We start from the raw sequence: 16,518 nt of genomic DNA, 5'->3' as shown, positions 1-16,518 counted from the left end.
TTTGCATGAAAACGTACCTTTTATTGTCAGTAAAAAATGCAGCATTGGGTGCTGTCACTGATGACCTTATGTGCCACTGTATTTCCTTTAAAAAATATAGTGTTAGAAGCACATTCACAGGTGACAGAATAGAATTGTTACAGAAAAGCAATTACTCTCAAGGCAGGTATTACAGCCTATAAAATGTGCTCTGTTGGGGGAGCCTTAGTTCCAGTGAAGGACTACTAGATCTTGAAACAAGAGTTTAATTTATTTACATATAGGGTGATGAGTAAAAAGAATAGGTTAGTGGGGAGATGGGGGACTGGAGAAAAAAGGTGGACTTCTATCTAGTCTAACACACACATTCTCCCTTAATCTCCCATATCAGGGCCCCTTTTTGTCCAAACTTGGGACATACCCTCAATTGGGTGTTGCTAATCACAGTCATTGAAGACCTCTTGAACCAAAGGTCGTAAAAGTTCATCCCTGTCCCAGGCTCAGAGTGGATCAGCAGATGTCCACATGATCCCTTGCTTCCCAGGAAGCATGCTGTCATTCTGGCCAGGTTTGGGCAGGAAACACCTCGGTGGTCCTACTTATCAATGTGTTGATCTTATGCACTCATCTAGCCTTCTTTGTTGCTGGCTTTGCAATCTTCATCTGACCTAATACATAGTCCAATGCAATTTGCTTCTAGAGAAGCCATATTTTAGTTCATGTCCAAGAGGCATTGATATCAATTTTTATCAAATATTGGTCAGCCTGTTGTGTGCGCTAAAGCGGTAGTAAACCGTGTATAAAACAAAAAAAACCTGCAAGGTAAAGGCATAATGTGCTAGTATGCATTGCATATTAGTACATTATGAAGGACCTACCTTGAAACTAAGCCTTCCAGCAGACGCTGTCACGGCTTCAATCTTCACCCGATCTTCCTTCCAGGTTCGTGAGCTCTGGCCGGCTGACTGGCCGAGCCTCGATGACGTCACTCCACCACATGCGAGAGTCCTGGGTGACGGCACAGTGCTCTGAAGAAATGGCATGGGTATTCCGTTCCTTCAGAGCGCATGCGCCGCATATCAAAATGAGCTAAATTCTCCTAAACGGTCCACATTTTAGGAGATATTAATTTTTCATAAGCTTACCTGTAGGTAAAATTATTAAAGAGGAGTTTACTACCACTTTAAGGTGTGTGGTCACCTTTCACCTGCATATATAGGAACAACCGTATTTTATTCTGCACTGAACCGCAAAATGGCCAGTTGACATTTTTAAAGCCTAGCTCCAAGTTTCATTTACCTTTTTAAATAGTTCAGTTGGACCTAGCTGGTCCAAACAAACTATTTCCTTCACTAATACAGGAGTCCACTGTCACCACAGTATAATTTGTATGTAGCATAACTATGTACAGTATACAGCGTTGCATTTCGGCAGTGTTACAGGGACTTCCCATCCTGTTTCCAGATCAAAAATGAGTCAGGCTGAGCACTGCTCAGACACAGAAAGCTTTGTATTTTATGAATAAATACAAAGTTTCCTCTGAATGGCTGAGTTGGAAATTGTGATATCAGCTACCCACCTCTCCACCTCCACAGAGGGAGCCTTGAATTTATTCATAAAATGAGGCTTACTGGGATTGGCTGAATAGTGCTCATCAGTTTGGTTTTGTCCTGGGATTGGGACAGGAAGTGCCTGTAATGCTGCCAGAACACAGTGCTGTATACAGTATGTAGCTACTGCTACATACTGTTTATACAGCACTGACAGCCGTCATATGTAATAGTGAAGGAAATGGTTTGTTTGGACCCGCTTGGAGTTGGGCTTTATTTTATTTATTGATTTTTTTTTTATTTCTAGGTACATGGTGAACTCTCTGAAGAAGTTAAGCGTCTCAAGAGCATTTTAGACAAAAATGGGATTTCTTATTCTAAAACTGGTAAGCAATTCCTGGGATTTTAATTGAGCATATAAATGGCTTTATCGAGAGTTATAGGTTACTAAAGTTGGCCATACATTAGTAGAATTTTGTTTTAAGAATGTTTAGTCAATTTTCTAATCTTTATGGGGTCTTTTAAAGCTTGTTTTTCACCACAGTGACGAGAAAATTCAAAGGGGCAGGATACAAAATGTTTCTCAAACTAATTTCTAAGTATATGTACAGTGCCTTGAAAAAGTATTCATACCCCTGAAAATGTACCACATTTTGTCATGTTATAAAATACATTTTACGTTTTTGGTTGTGTGATAGACCCACACAAAGTGGCACTTATTTGTGAAGTGAAAGGAAAATGATAAATGGTTTTTAAAATTTTTTACATTTATCTGAAAAGTGTGGTGTGCATTTTTCAGCCTCCTTTACTCTGATACCCCTAACTAAAATCTAGTGGAACCAATTTCCTTCAGAAGTCCCCTAATTAGTAAATAGTCCACCTGTGTGTAATTTAATCTCAGTATAAATACAGCTGTTCTGTGAAGCCCTCAGAGGTTTGTTAAAGAACATTAGTGAACAAACAGCATCATGAAGGCCAAGGAACACACCAGACAATTCAGGGGTAACGTTGTGGGGAAGCTTAAAGTAGGGTTAGGTAATTAAAAAAAAAAAAGAAAAAAAAGTATCCCAAGCTTTGAACATCTCATAGAGCACTGTTCAATCCATCATGCGAAAATGGAAAGAGTATGGCATAACTTAAAACCTACCAAGATATGACCATTCACCTAAACCAGGAGTAGGCAACCTGCGGCTCTCCAGCTGTTGCAGGACTACAAGTTCCATCATGCCTCTGCAAGTCATGACTGTAACTGTCAGTTTTGTAATGTTGCAATGCCTCATGGGAAATGTAGTTCCACAACAGCTAGAGAGCCGCAGGTTGCCTACCCCTGACCTAAACTGACAGGCCAGGCAAGAAGAGCATTAATCAGAGAAACAGCCAAGAGGCCCATGGTAACTCTGGAGTAGCTACAGAGATCCACAGCTCAGGTGGGAGAATCTGCCCACGGGACAACTATTAGTCGTGCACTCCACAAATATGACCTTTATGGAAGAGTGGCAAGAAAGCCATACGAAGTCTCATTTGCAGTTTGCGAGAAGCCACGTGGGGGACACAAAAAATGTGCAAGAAGGTGCTCAGGTCAGTTGAAACCAATATTTAACTTTTTGGCCTAAAAGCAAAATGCTATGTGTGGCGGAAAACTAGCACTGCACGTCACCCTGAACACCCCATCCCCAACGTGAAACGTGGTGGCAGCATCATGTTGTGGGGATGTTTTTCTTCAGCAGGGAAGCTGGTCAGAGTTGATGGGAAGATGGATGGAGCCAAATACAGGGCAATCTTAGAAGAAAACCTGTTAGTTTGCAAAAGACTTGAGACTGGGGCAGAGGTTCACCTTCCAGAAAGACAACGACCCTAAACATACAGTCAGAGCTACAATGGAATGGTTTAGATCAAAGCATATTCATGTGTTAGAATGGCCCACTCAAAGTCCAGACCTAAATCCAATTGAGAATCTGTGGCAAGACTTGAAAATTGCTGTTCAGATGCTCTCTATCCAGTCTGACAGAGCTTGAGCTATTTTGCAAAGCAGAATGGGCACAAATTTCAACCTAGATGTGCAAAGCTGGTAGAGACATCCTTAAAAAGCCTTGCAGCTTGTAATTGCAGTGAAAGGTGGATCTACAAAGTATTGACTCCGGGGGGCTGAATACAAATGCAAGCCACACTTTATAGATATTTATTTGTAAAACATTTTGAAAATCATTTTCCTTCCACTTCACAATTATTGTGTTGGTCTCTCACATAAAAATCCCAATAGAATACATTTACGTTTTTGTTGTGACATGACAAAATGTGGAAAATGTCAAGGGGTATGATTATTTTTTCAAGGCGCTGTAGTTTTCATTCAGGAAATTACATTCATTCCAAATGCACGTTGAAAGGAAACAAAATTATGAAGTACTTTCAAATGACTTTTATCAAGTGATCAAATGTACTGGGAATTTGAGTCAAATGTTCTTTCAAAAATCTATTGTATGGCCAGCTAAAGACGTTCAACCAGAAACATAAATGTAAAAAAACAAATGAGCGATTCCCCCATCCACACACTCAATGTGGATGGGGGAATCAAGCTCACTGAGCTATTGTATTCTAATAGAGGGGAGAATTTCCCACTGTCAGCATACACTGAACAGTACTGCTGGCCATAGCTGGCGGCTCTGATCATACGGAAACTTTCCAACAGGCTGGTTCTACAGAAATCGATCGGTAGATCAACATGTGTATAACCAGCCTGACCATACGTGGATAGAAATTTGGTGGGTCTATGCTGAACTGGCTGAATTTCAATCCATGTATTGCCAACTTTTAGATGGAGTATCTCAAGCCTTCCTGTTTAGAAGCTATTGTTTCCATGCGCTGTCCAATCTGCAGAAGTCATTGTTCCCATGCACCGCAAGAACTCTATGCGGTTTGGATTAAATAATATTAGGATGTAGCTGTTTTTCTATACTATAGGCCCAGGACATAGAGTTGGCCTGGGGGTGGTGTTGGATAAAGGAATAATTTGCATAGCTCTGCCCACTACCCTTTAATAAAGAATTAACCCTTTATTTTTGAGATTTGTAATGGAAGTGAGACTTTCAGATACTTTCTATATTATTTATATTTTGGTATGCAGTTGACAAACAGCCAAAGCAATTACAACAGTCTTACTCACTATGCTGCAACACAATGATTACCTTTTCACAAGAAATGCTTTACCTAGTCTCATCATTTTGTTATCATGCCATGTATGGAAGTCTGCTTGTCAGATGCAGTAATCTACTGAACAGATCTTCTAGCCTTTCTGATGTGATCTTTTTCAGCTATAACTATCTGTCATGGTAGGGCCAATTCACTAATGCAAATGGTGCTTCATGTCCGAGACCCAAACAGAATCACGTTAGAGTAAGCCATTTACCAGAAAAGAAAATGTTTTCACTCTTAGGCTGACCATATATTAAGAAATTTTCCTTTCTTCAAGCATGGGTTGAAGGAAAGAGAGAAAGAAAATACGCTCAATTTCCCCCCATCTACACATTCAGTGTTGATAGAGGTATCGCTCCCCATGCACTATTGTATTGAACCGAAATTCAGGTCTGTCTATGGCCAGCTTCAAAGTGGAAGTAAATGCTAAACCTACTCTCAGCCACATTGTAAGCCTAATCTATCTAGCCCAGTAAAGAAAAAAAATCACTATAATTATCTGTTCTGCAGCCGCCCTGGTCCAGTCTCATGCTGAGCTGGCTTCAGGGTGTAGGAGAGGCAGATGACAATTGAAGTACCATAGTAACTCTATGGGTGACATTACTTCCCAGCTGTTGTCGGCTGCTGGGGACTGGAATGGCTGCAAAACTGGTAAGTATAGCAATTCTTTTCTTTCTTTTTCTTTACAGGGCTAGAATGTGGCTGAGAGTAGGTTTAGAGTTAGGTTTTGCCTTTACTTCTACTTTAAGAATGGGAATCTGACAGTCTTAACACTTTTGCTGCTGCTGTAATTACTATGAGACAATGCCTAGACATGAACATGCTCAAATGAGTAAAAGTAGGTGCTATTCCTTTTAAAGGAGTAGCGCCTACCTTTTACTCATTTGTTTTTATAACTTAGTATTGTATACACTTAAAGGGGCAGCTGCATGTTATGTTTTATTTTGGGTTGGCGCCCCTTATCATATGATATGCACATAAACATGTTCAAGGCCAAATTAACAACCATGAGCTTGTTATTACATTTTACAGTCAACTGCAGGACTTTCTATAGAAGTGATCTGAGTCCTGATCACTTCTACATGACAGTGAAGGTTCTGCCCCTCCAGAGTGACCTTCTTTTAAAAACACTTCTGGGTTTGGTGTGGTCAAATCCCAGATAGCAGTGATGGGGGTAAGCAACAGACCAGGGACAAGGAGAAACAGGAGCAGGTATTTCAGAGTGATTTAATAGGGGGAAAAAAAACAAAAACCCTTCAAAAATAAAATCTGTGATTTTATGGATATATAGATGGATATATATAAATTGCCTTTTTTAAATTGTAATAGTTAATGTTTTACATTCCTAGAGTCAAAAAAGGCTACTCTGCATCCAGTTCCTTCTCGTCCAAATGTGCCCAGAGAGGAAGAAAGATTTCACCTCCGTGGTGATACTGGTAATAGAGATGACCAGTAAACTAAAGGAACGCTGCTCCTTTTTCTTCAGTCCGTGGATGGAATTCCTGTATTTAAAATTGCCTATGTCTTGGGAACCATCTTTACGAAGAACACAAGATACCTCTTATTTAATGGTGTATGATACAGCAATGATGTCCACTCATTGAGCACTACCATGTTCTATTCATGTGTTCAAGAAACCATCTTATTTTCAAGGCTGTCATATAAGATGTTTTGTTGCATAGCATATGCATGAAGTGATATACAAAACCTACAGCAGGGGAAACGAATCATGGCAACCAATATTCATATTTTTTATTCTGTGTTCTACATTTGAAAAATGTAAAATTTTTTTGATGGGAAACACATTGGCCTAGTTTTCAGTGACCATTTGAAGCACTGATGTAACATCAAGAATCTGTTTAAGACATTTTATATAACATTTCCATACAACAATTGTGACTAAAGCACCTTCTCGTGGGAACACTATACTCTGGATTGGGTTTATTGGACTAGTAGTGAACTGTTAGACCCACTGGCAGAAAGAAAAAAAAAAAGGTCATCCTTTCTCAGTCTATGTGGTGCAGATCTGTGATCTAATTGTATAAATCAATCGGTAAGCTGAATTGTTTTAATTAATAATAAAAAGTAATTTTGGGTGGATTCATTCCTTTTTTGTGGCCACATACTGTATTGCCAAAAGTATTTGAGACACATGAACTTTAATGGCAGCCCAGTCTTAATCGGTAGGGTTCAATATTGAGTTGGCCCACCCTTTGCAGCTCTAACAGCTTCAACTTCCCAGGAAGGCTGTCCACAAGGTTTAGGAGTGTGTCTATGGGTATGTTTAACCATTCATCCAGAAGTGAATATGTGAGGTCAGATGAGAAGGCCTGGCTCACAGTCATGTTGGAACAGGAAGGATCCATCTCCAAACTGTTCCCACAAAGCTGGGAGCATGAAATTGTCAAATGTTTTGATATGCTGATGCCTTAACCACTTGCCTACTGGGCACATATACCCCCTTCCTGCCCAGGCCAATTTTCAGCTTTCAGCACTCTTGCACTTTGACAATTGCATGGTTATGCAACACTGTATCCATATGAAGTTTTTATCATTTTTTTTTCACGCAAATAGGGCTTTCTTTTGGTGGTATTTAAATGCCACTGGGTGTTTTATTTTTTATGCTATAAACAAAAGAGCAAAAAATTTGAAAAAAATAAGTTTTTCTTCCTTTTCTATTATAAAATTTTGCAAAAGGGTAATTTTTCTCCTTCACTGATGTACATTGATGAGGCGGCACTAATGATCAGTGCTGATCACTTCTCTGACAATTGCCGGTTATCGACAGTGCTTTCCTCATGCTGGCACGGCGTGAGGAAAGTGCATCCGATAACCGGCAACTGTATTTACCCTGTATTATTTTTTTCATATACCGTATTTTCCGGCGTATAAGACTACATTTTAACCCATGAAAATCTTCTGAAAAGTCGGGGGTCGTCTTGTACGCCGGTATACGGCAAGCCAGTGTCAGGGCGGCACTTTTTGGAGGGGTGGTGCGGTGGCGGAAGGGACACTAAGTACAGGGGCGGGCAGGGGGCTGCTGTACCTTACCTGGCTCCGGTCCCATGACGTTCCGCTCCTTCTTTCAGTTCGGTCGCTCGATGGTCGCGCTGCTGCTCGGCTCCACCTCCTCACCGGTGATTGGGCGCCAGCACTGGAAAGGCACACAGGCGACCAATCACCGGCCGAGCGGCCCCACGAAAATAGAGTGAGGGAGTGGCCAGTAAGTGTGCAGCAGCACCATGCTGTGACACTCGGCACTATTCCTCTACCCCGCTGACGCCAACGGTGGGGCACTGTTCCTCTACCCCGCTGACGCCAACGGTGGGGCACTGTTCCTCTACCCCGCTGACGCCAACGGTGGGGCACTGTTCCTCTACCCCCGCTGACGCCAACGGTGGGGCACTGTTCCTCTACCCCGCTGACGCCAACGGTGGGGCACTGTTCCTCTACCCCGCTGACGCCAACGGTGGGGCACTGTTCCTCCACCCCGCTGACGCCAACGGTGGGGCACTGTTCCTCCACCCCGCTGACGCCAACGGTGGGGCACTGTTCCTCCACCCCGCTGACGCCAACGGTGGGGCACTGTTCCTCCACCCCGCTGACGCCAACGGTGGGGCACTGTTCCCCCCCCCCGCTGACGCCAACGGTGGGGCACTGTTCCCCCCCCCCCCCCCCGCTGACGCCAACGGTGGGGCACTGTTCCCCCCCCCCCCCGCTGACGCCAACGGTGGGGCACTGTTCCTCCCCCCCCCCCCGCTGACGCCAACGGTGGGGCACTGTTCCCCCCCCCCCCCCCCGCTGACGCCAACGGTGGGGCACTGTTCCCCCCCCCCCCCCCCGCTGACGCCAACGGTGGGGCACTGTTCCCCCCCCCCCCCCGCTGACGCCAACGGTGGGGCACTGTTCCCCCCGACGCCAACGGTGGGGCACTGTTCCCCCCCCCCCCCACTGACGCCAACGGTGGGGCACTGTTCCCCCCCCCCCCCACTGACGCCAACGGTGGGGCACTGTTCCCCCCCCCCCCACTGACGCCAACGGTGGGGCACTGTTCCCCCCCCCCACTGACGCCAACGGTGGGGCACTGTTCCCCCCCCCCCCCACTGACGCCAACGGTGGGGCACTGTTCCTCCCCCCCACTGACGCCAACGGTGGGGCACTGTTCCTCCCCCCCACTGACGCCAACGGTTCGACAACTGTTTCCCCCCCCCCCACACTGACGCCAACGGTGGGGCACTGTTTCCCCCCCCCCCCCACTGACGCCAACGGTGGGGCACTGTTCCCCCCCCCCCCCCACTGACGCCAACGGTGGGGCACTGTTTCCCCCCCCCCCCACTGACGCCAACGGTGGGGCACTGTTTCCCCCCCCCCCCACCCACTGACGCCAACGGTGGGGCACTGTTCCTCCCCCCCACTGACGCCAACGGTTCGACAACTGTTTCCCCCCCCCCCCCACTGACGCCAACGGTGGGGCACTGTTTCCCCCCCCCCCCCCCCACTGACGCCAACGGTGGGGCACTGTTCCTCTACCCCGCTGACGCCAACGGTGGGGCACTGTTCCTCTACCCCGCTGACGCCAACGGTGGGGCACTGTTCCTCTACCCCGCTGACGCCAACGGTGGGGCACTGTTCCTCTACCCCGCTGACGCCAACGGTGGGGCACTGTTCCTCTACCCCGCTGACGCCAACGGTGGGGCACTGTTCCTCTACCCCGCTGACGCCAACGGTGGGGCACTGTTCCTCTACCCCGCTGACGCCAACGGTGGGGCACTGTTCCTCTACCCCGCTGACGCCAACGGTGGGGCACTGTTCCTCTACCCCGCTGACGCCAACGGTGGGGCACTGTTCCTCCCCCCCGCTGACGCCAACGGTGGGGCACTGTTCCTCCCCCCCACTGACGCCAACGGTGGGGCACTGTTCCTCCCCCCCACTGACGCCAACGGTGGGGCACTGTTTCCCCCCCCCCCCCCACTGACGCCAACGGTGGGGCACAGTTTTCCCCCCCCCCCACTGACGCCAACGGTGGGGCACAGTTTCCCCCCCCCCCCCACTGACGCCAACGGTGGGGCACTGTTCCTCCCCCCCACTGACGCCAACGGTGGGGCACTGTTCCTCCCCCCCACTGACGCCAACGGTGGGGCACTGTTTCCCCCCCCCCCCCACTGACGCCAACGGTGGGGCACTGTTTCCCCCCCCCCCCACTGACGCCAACGGTGGGGCACTGTTTCCCCCCCCCCCACCCACTGACGCCAACGGTGGGGCACTGTTTCCCCCCCCCACTGACGCCAACGGTGGGGCACTGTTTCCCCCCCCCACTGACGCCAACGGTGGGGCACTGTTTCCCCCCCCCACTGACGCCAACGGTGGGGCACTGTTTCCCCCCCCCACTGACGCCAACGGTGGGGCACTGTTTCCCCCCCCCACTGACGCCAACGGTGGGGCACAGTTTCCCCCCCCCCCCCCCACTGACGCCAACGGTGGGGCACAGTTTCCCCCCCCCCCCCACTGACGCCAACGGTGGGGCACTATTCCCCCCCCCCCACTGACGCCAACGGTGGGGCACTATTCCCCCCCCCCCCACTGACGCCAACGGTGGGGCACTATTCCCCCCCCCCACTGACGCCAACGGTGGGGCACTATTCCCCCCCCCCCCACTGACGCCAACGGTGGGGCACTATTCCCCCCCCCCCCCCACTGACACCAACGATGGGGCACTATTCCCCCCCCCCCCCACTGACACCAACGGTGGGGCACTATTCCCCCCCCCCCCCCCCACTGACACCAACGGTGGGGCACTATTCCCCCCCCCCCACTGACACCAACGGTGGGGCACTATTCCCCCCCCCCCACTGACACCAACGATGGGGCACTATTCCCCCCCCCCCTGACACCAACGATGGGGCGCTTTTCCCGCCACTGACACCAACGATGGGGCGCTATTCCTCCCACTGACACCAACGATGGGGCACTGTTCCTCCCCCCCACTGACGCCAACGGTGGGGCACTGTTCCTCCCCCCCACTGACGCCAACGGTGGGGCACTGTTTCCCCCCCCCCCCACTGACGCCAACGGTGGGGCACAGTTTCCCCCCCCCCCACTGACGCCAACGGTGGGGCACAGTTTCCCCCCCCCCCCCCACTGACGCCAACGGTGGGGCACTGTTCCTCCCCCCCACTGACGCCAACGGTGGGGCACTGTTTCCCCCCCCCCCCACTGACGCCAACGGTGGGGCACTGTTTCCCCCCCCCCCCACTGACGCCAACGGTGGGGCACTGTTTCCCCCCCCCCCCACTGACGCCAACGGTGGGGCACTGTTTCCCCCCCCCCCCACTGACGCCAACGGTGGGGCACTGTTTCCCCCCCCCCCCACCCACTGACGCCAACGGTGGGGCACTGTTTCCCCCCCCCACTGACGCCAACGGTGGGGCACTGTTTCCCCCCCCCACTGACGCCAACGGTGGGGCACTGTTTCCCCCCCCCACTGACGCCAACGGTGGGGCACTGTTTCCCCCCCCCACTGACGCCAACGGTGGGGCACAGTTTCCCCCCCCCCCCCACTGACGCCAACGGTGGGGCACTATTCCCCCCCCCCACTGACGCCAACGGTGGGGCACTATTCCCCCCCCCACTGACGCCAACGGTGGGGCACTATTCCCCCCCCCCCCACTGACGCCAACGGTGGGGCACTATTCCCCCCCCCACTGACGCCAACGGTGGGGCACTATTCCCCCCCCCCCCACTGATGCCAACGGTGGGGCACTATTCCCCCCCCCCCCCCACTGACACCAACGGTGGGGCACTATTCCCCCCCCCCCCCCACTGACACCAACGATGGGGCACTATTCCCCCCCCCCCCCACTGACACCAACGATGGGGCACTATTCCCCCCCCCCCCACTGACACCAACGGTGGGGCACTATTCCCCCCCCCCACTGACACCAACGGTGGGGCACTATTCCCCCCCCCCACTGACACCAACGATGGGGCACTATTCCCCCCCCCACTGACACCAACGATGGGGCACTATTCCCCCCCCCCTGACACCAACGATGGGGCGCTTTTCCCGCCACTGATACCAACGATGGGGCGCTATTCCTCCCACTGACACCAACGATGGGGCACTGTTCCTCCCCCCCACTGACGCCAACGGTGGGGCACTGTTCCTCCCCCCCACTGACGCCAACGGTGGGGCACTGTTCCTCCCCCCCACTGACGCCAACGGTGGGGCACTGTTTCCCCCCCCCCCCCACTGACGCCAACGGTGGGGCACTGTTTCCCCCCCCCCCCCACTGACGCCAACGGTGGGGCACTGTTTCCCCCCCCCCCCCCCACTGACGCCAACGGTGGGGCACTGTTTCCCCCCCCCCCCCCCCCACTGACGCCAACGGTGGGGCACTGTTTCCCCCCCCCCCCCCCCACTGACGCCAACGGTGGGGCACTGTTTCCCCCCCCCCCCCCCACTGACGCCAACGGTGGGGCACTGTTTCCCCCCCCCCACCCACTGACGCCAACGGTGGGGCACTGTTTCCCCCCCCCACTGACGCCAACGGTGGGGCACTGTTTCCCCCCCCCCACTGACGCCAACGGTGGGGCACTGTTTCCCCCCCCCACTGACGCCAACGGTGGGGCACAGTTTCCCCCCCCCCCCACTGACGCCAACGGTGGGGCACTATTCCCCCCCCCCACTGACGCCAACGGTGGGGCACTATTCCCCCCCCCACTGACGCCAACGGTGGGGCACTATTCCCCCCCCCCCCACTGACGCCAACGGTGGGGCACTATTCCCCCCCCCCCCACTGACGCCAACGGTGGGGCACTATTCCCCCCCCCCCCACTGACGCCAACGGTGGGGCACTATTCCCCCCCCCCCCACTGACGCCAACGGTGGGGCACTATTCCCCCCCCCCCCCCACTGACACCAACGGTGGGGCACTATTCCCCCCCCCCCCCCACTGACACCAACGGTGGGGCACTATTCCCCCCCCCCACTGACACCAACGGTGGGGCACTATTCCCCCCCCCCACTGACACCAACGGTGGGGCACTATTCCCCCCCCCCACTGACACCAACGATGGGGCACTATTCCCCCCCCCACTGACGCCAACGGTGGGGCACTATTCCCCCCCCCCCCACTGACGCCAACGGTGGGGCACTATTCCCCCCCCCACTGACGCCAACGGTGGGGCACTATTCCCCCCCCCCCACTGACGCCAACGGTGGGGCACTATTCCCCCCCCCCCACTGACGCCAACGGTGGGGCACTATTCCCCCCCCCCCCCACTGACACCAACGGTGGGGCACTATTCCCCCCCCCCCCCACTGACACCAACGATGGGGCACTATTCCCCCCCCCCCACTGACACCAACGGTGGGGCACTATTCCCCCCCCCCCACTGACACCAACGGTGGGGCACTATTCCCCCCCCCCACTGACACCAACGATGGGGCACTATTCCCCCCCCCCCTGACACCAACGATGGGGCACTTTTCCCGCCACTGATACCAACGATGGGGCGCTATTCCTCCCACTGACACCAACGATGGGGCGCAATTCCTGCCACTGACACCAATCATGGGGCGCTATTCCTCCCACTGACACCAATCATGGGGCGCAATTCCTGCCACTGATACCAATGATGGGACACTATTCCTGCCACTGACACCAATGATGGGGCACTATTCCTTCCACTGACACTAATGATGGGACACTATTCCTCCCACTGACACCAATGTCAGAGGGGTAGTCTTATACGGCGAGTATAGCTCAAACCCTATATTTTAACAGGAAAAGTAGGGGGTCGTCTTATACGCCGGAAAATATGGTATATCTGTATGTACCCAGTAATTGAATGTAAATAAAAACCGGGATACTCTTGGTTAGAGGCTAATTGGAAGTCAAAAACCAAAAAAGAAGAAAAAGGGGTTCAAACATGAAAATTATAATAACCCCAATAGTGAGCATAACCGACTCACATAGAAATAACTATGTGGTGTCCTTGGGACCCAAATTAGGCATATAGGAAAGAAAGAAGAACCCAGGGTAAAGAACCCCAAGGTCAAGCAGGTCCAAAAAAGGACAAACAGTGGCTTAATTAATGAGAAAATACAAAACATTTATTGCAGTATAATACGCGGATAAATTACAATTATAGGAAGGAAAATAGGGGAGAGAGGCCTCACCGCCACCAAAAGAGACAGGTAAAGGATGGGAATGACGTGGTCATCTGGGATGACGCCGTGCGCAAGAGAGTCCCAACACCTAATGAATGATAATAGGCCTGTGGGGAGATGGTATGCATGCACTGAGAGAATAATGGAAAAGAAGAGAGACCTTAAAAAACTATGATCGATAATGCTGAAGGACACATATAGAATGAAATATAACCATATCCCATATACCTAAAAAAAAAAAAAAAAAAAAATCAATAAATTGACATAATCATAAATGGGGACAGCAAAAAAGAAAATATTGGAAATGTGTCCATAATGAAAAACTAGTGAATAGAGTAATTCTCAACAGAACCATATAGATGATAAGAATGAGGGCCTGAATGGTAATACTTGTCCAAATAAATAGATGGACCTAAACCCATGTGTGTGATGTAAAGTAAAAACCAGACAGTGCATGCACCCCCACAGTAAAATCCAAACGAGATGCAATGTGTACTGAGTGTTCCACCTGTAACAATAGTGACGATGTAGATAATGGAATTTATGCCATTTGGAATTCACACACGGCCATTTTTTAAAACAACCAGGTAATATCAAAACGCACATAGTATGAGGCTGAGTTTGGCAATCATTAAATAATTGGATGGAAGCACTGATCTCAAAATCTTCAGCTCTTATGCATAATAAATATGACCTTCCTACAATCATGTCATCTGTATATTGAGTTGACTGTGACCTACTGGTAGTCCAGCAATCATGCTGATATACAGTTGTGTTCAAAATAATAGCAGTGTGTTGAAAAAAGTGACCAAAGCTCAAAATCCTTCTAATAGCTTTTATTTCCATACACACACATGCATTGGGAACACTACACATTCTATTCCAAATCAAAACATGAAGAAAAATATATAAAATTTGTGTTCCTCTAAACAAATTTAAGAAAAGTGAATATTAGACTGTTCAAAAAAATAGCAGTGTTTGTATTTTTCTTTACAAACTCAAACATTCACTATATAAACTGAAAAATGTTTGAAGATTTTGCTTTCCTTTGAAATCACTTAATTAGTATTTAGATGTATAAGCACTGTTTCTGAGAACTGCTGTACATCTGTGTTGTATGGAGTCAACCAACTTCTGGCCCCTGTGAACAGGTATTCCAGCCCAGGATGATTGGACTACATTCCACAGTTGTTCTCTATTGCTTAGTTTTGATGTCACCCCACAAGTTTTCTATTAGATTAAGATCCAGGGATTGGGCTGACCACTCCATAATGTCAATCTTGTTGTCTGGAACCAAGATGTTGCACGTTTACTGGTGTGTTTGGGGGTCGTTGTCTTGTTGGAACACCCATTTCAAGGGCATTTCCTCTTCAAGTATTCTGATGTATTCAAACTGTTCCATGATCCCTGGTATGCGATAAATAGGCCCAACACCGTAGTATGAGAAACATCCCCATATCATGATGCTTGCACCACCATGCTTCAGTGTCTTCACAGTGTACTGTGGCTTGAATTCAGTGTTTGGGGGTCGTCTGACAAACTGTCTCCGGTCACTAGACCCAAAAAGAACAATCTTACTTTCATCAGTCCACAAAATGTTGCACCATTTCTCTTTAGGCCAGTCAATGTGCTCTTTGACAAATTGTAACCTCTTCAGCACGTGTATTTTTCAACAGTAGGACTTTGCGGGGGTTTCTTGCAGATAGCTTGGCTTCACATAGGCGTCTTCTAATTGTAACAGTACTCACAGGTAACTTTAGACCTTCTTTCATCTTCCTAGAGCTGATTGTTGGCTGAGTCCTTGCCATTTTGACTATTCTTCTATCCATTCCAATGGTAGTTTTTCCGCTTTCTTCCACGTCTTTCAGGTTTTGGTTGCTATTTTTAAAGCATTTGCGATCATTTTAGCTGAGCAGCCTATCATTTTCTGCACTTCTTTATATGTTTTCCCCTCTCCAATCAACTTTTTAATCAAGGTATGCTGTTCTTCTGAACAATGTCTGGAACGACCCATTTTCCTCAGAATTTCAGAGAGTAATGCACTGTAACCAGCATGTACAACATTTGCTGCCTTCCTTCCTTAAATAAGGGCAATAATTGCCACCTGTTTTTCAAAGAATGAATGACCTCACTAATAAAACTCCACACTGCTATTATTTTGAACATGCCCCTTTCAATTAGTGAATCAATTACACAGAATCAGCAGCATGCATGTCATGACTGTTGGGTCTGTTGGATTTCTATTACTCTATTACACCTGCTAGTAATTTATTTGCCATGAATAAATCTCATTTCTACCAAAAACAGTGATTGATCAGGTTAGTGATGTCTGACTGCTATTATTTTGAACACAACTGTATATGCTCCAGCTTGGAGACTAAGAATTAGGACTGCATTTTACAGAGGAGTCATGGCAAGGCTGTATGGCTTCTATATGTATTTGTAAAGGTGTGCAGCTAAAACCTCTGTTTTTAAAAGGTAAATTGTTAGACGGTGTCAGTTTTTTTTTCCAGTGTGCTGAAAAATCTGTTTTGTTTGTAATGGTATTCACTTTACCTGTCAGTGATCATAATGTTATAGCTGATCCATTCTATAAATTAGGTATATATGCCACCAGCCTATCCACAC

The 16,518-nt window shown here is 49.5% G+C and overlaps 1 protein-coding gene across 1 annotated transcript in view; it reads left to right on the top strand.

Annotated features, from left to right (window-relative positions):
* Positions 1–6,818, top strand: part of GNPTG (N-acetylglucosamine-1-phosphate transferase subunit gamma) — a 29,490-nt gene extending 22,672 nt beyond the window's left edge. Inside the window, exons 10-11 of the mRNA XM_089682139.1 lie at positions 1,837–1,915; positions 6,068–6,818. Of these exons, the coding sequence (XP_089538265.1) occupies positions 1,837–1,915; positions 6,068–6,174 (186 nt within the window). The 3' untranslated portion in view covers positions 6,175–6,818. The remainder of the gene's footprint in view (positions 1–1,836; positions 1,916–6,067) is intronic.
* Positions 6,819–16,518: the final 9,700 nt, after the last annotated feature.

This window comes from Staurois parvus, unplaced genomic scaffold (genome assembly GCF_062004578.1).
Source record: "Staurois parvus isolate SC_StPar_1 unplaced genomic scaffold, SC_StPar_1.0 ptg000018l, whole genome shotgun sequence".
Classification (NCBI taxonomy): domain Eukaryota; kingdom Metazoa; phylum Chordata; class Amphibia; order Anura; family Ranidae; genus Staurois; species Staurois parvus.
Note: the sequence above shows the minus strand (reverse complement) of the source record. Positions and strands in the feature narration are given on the sequence as shown.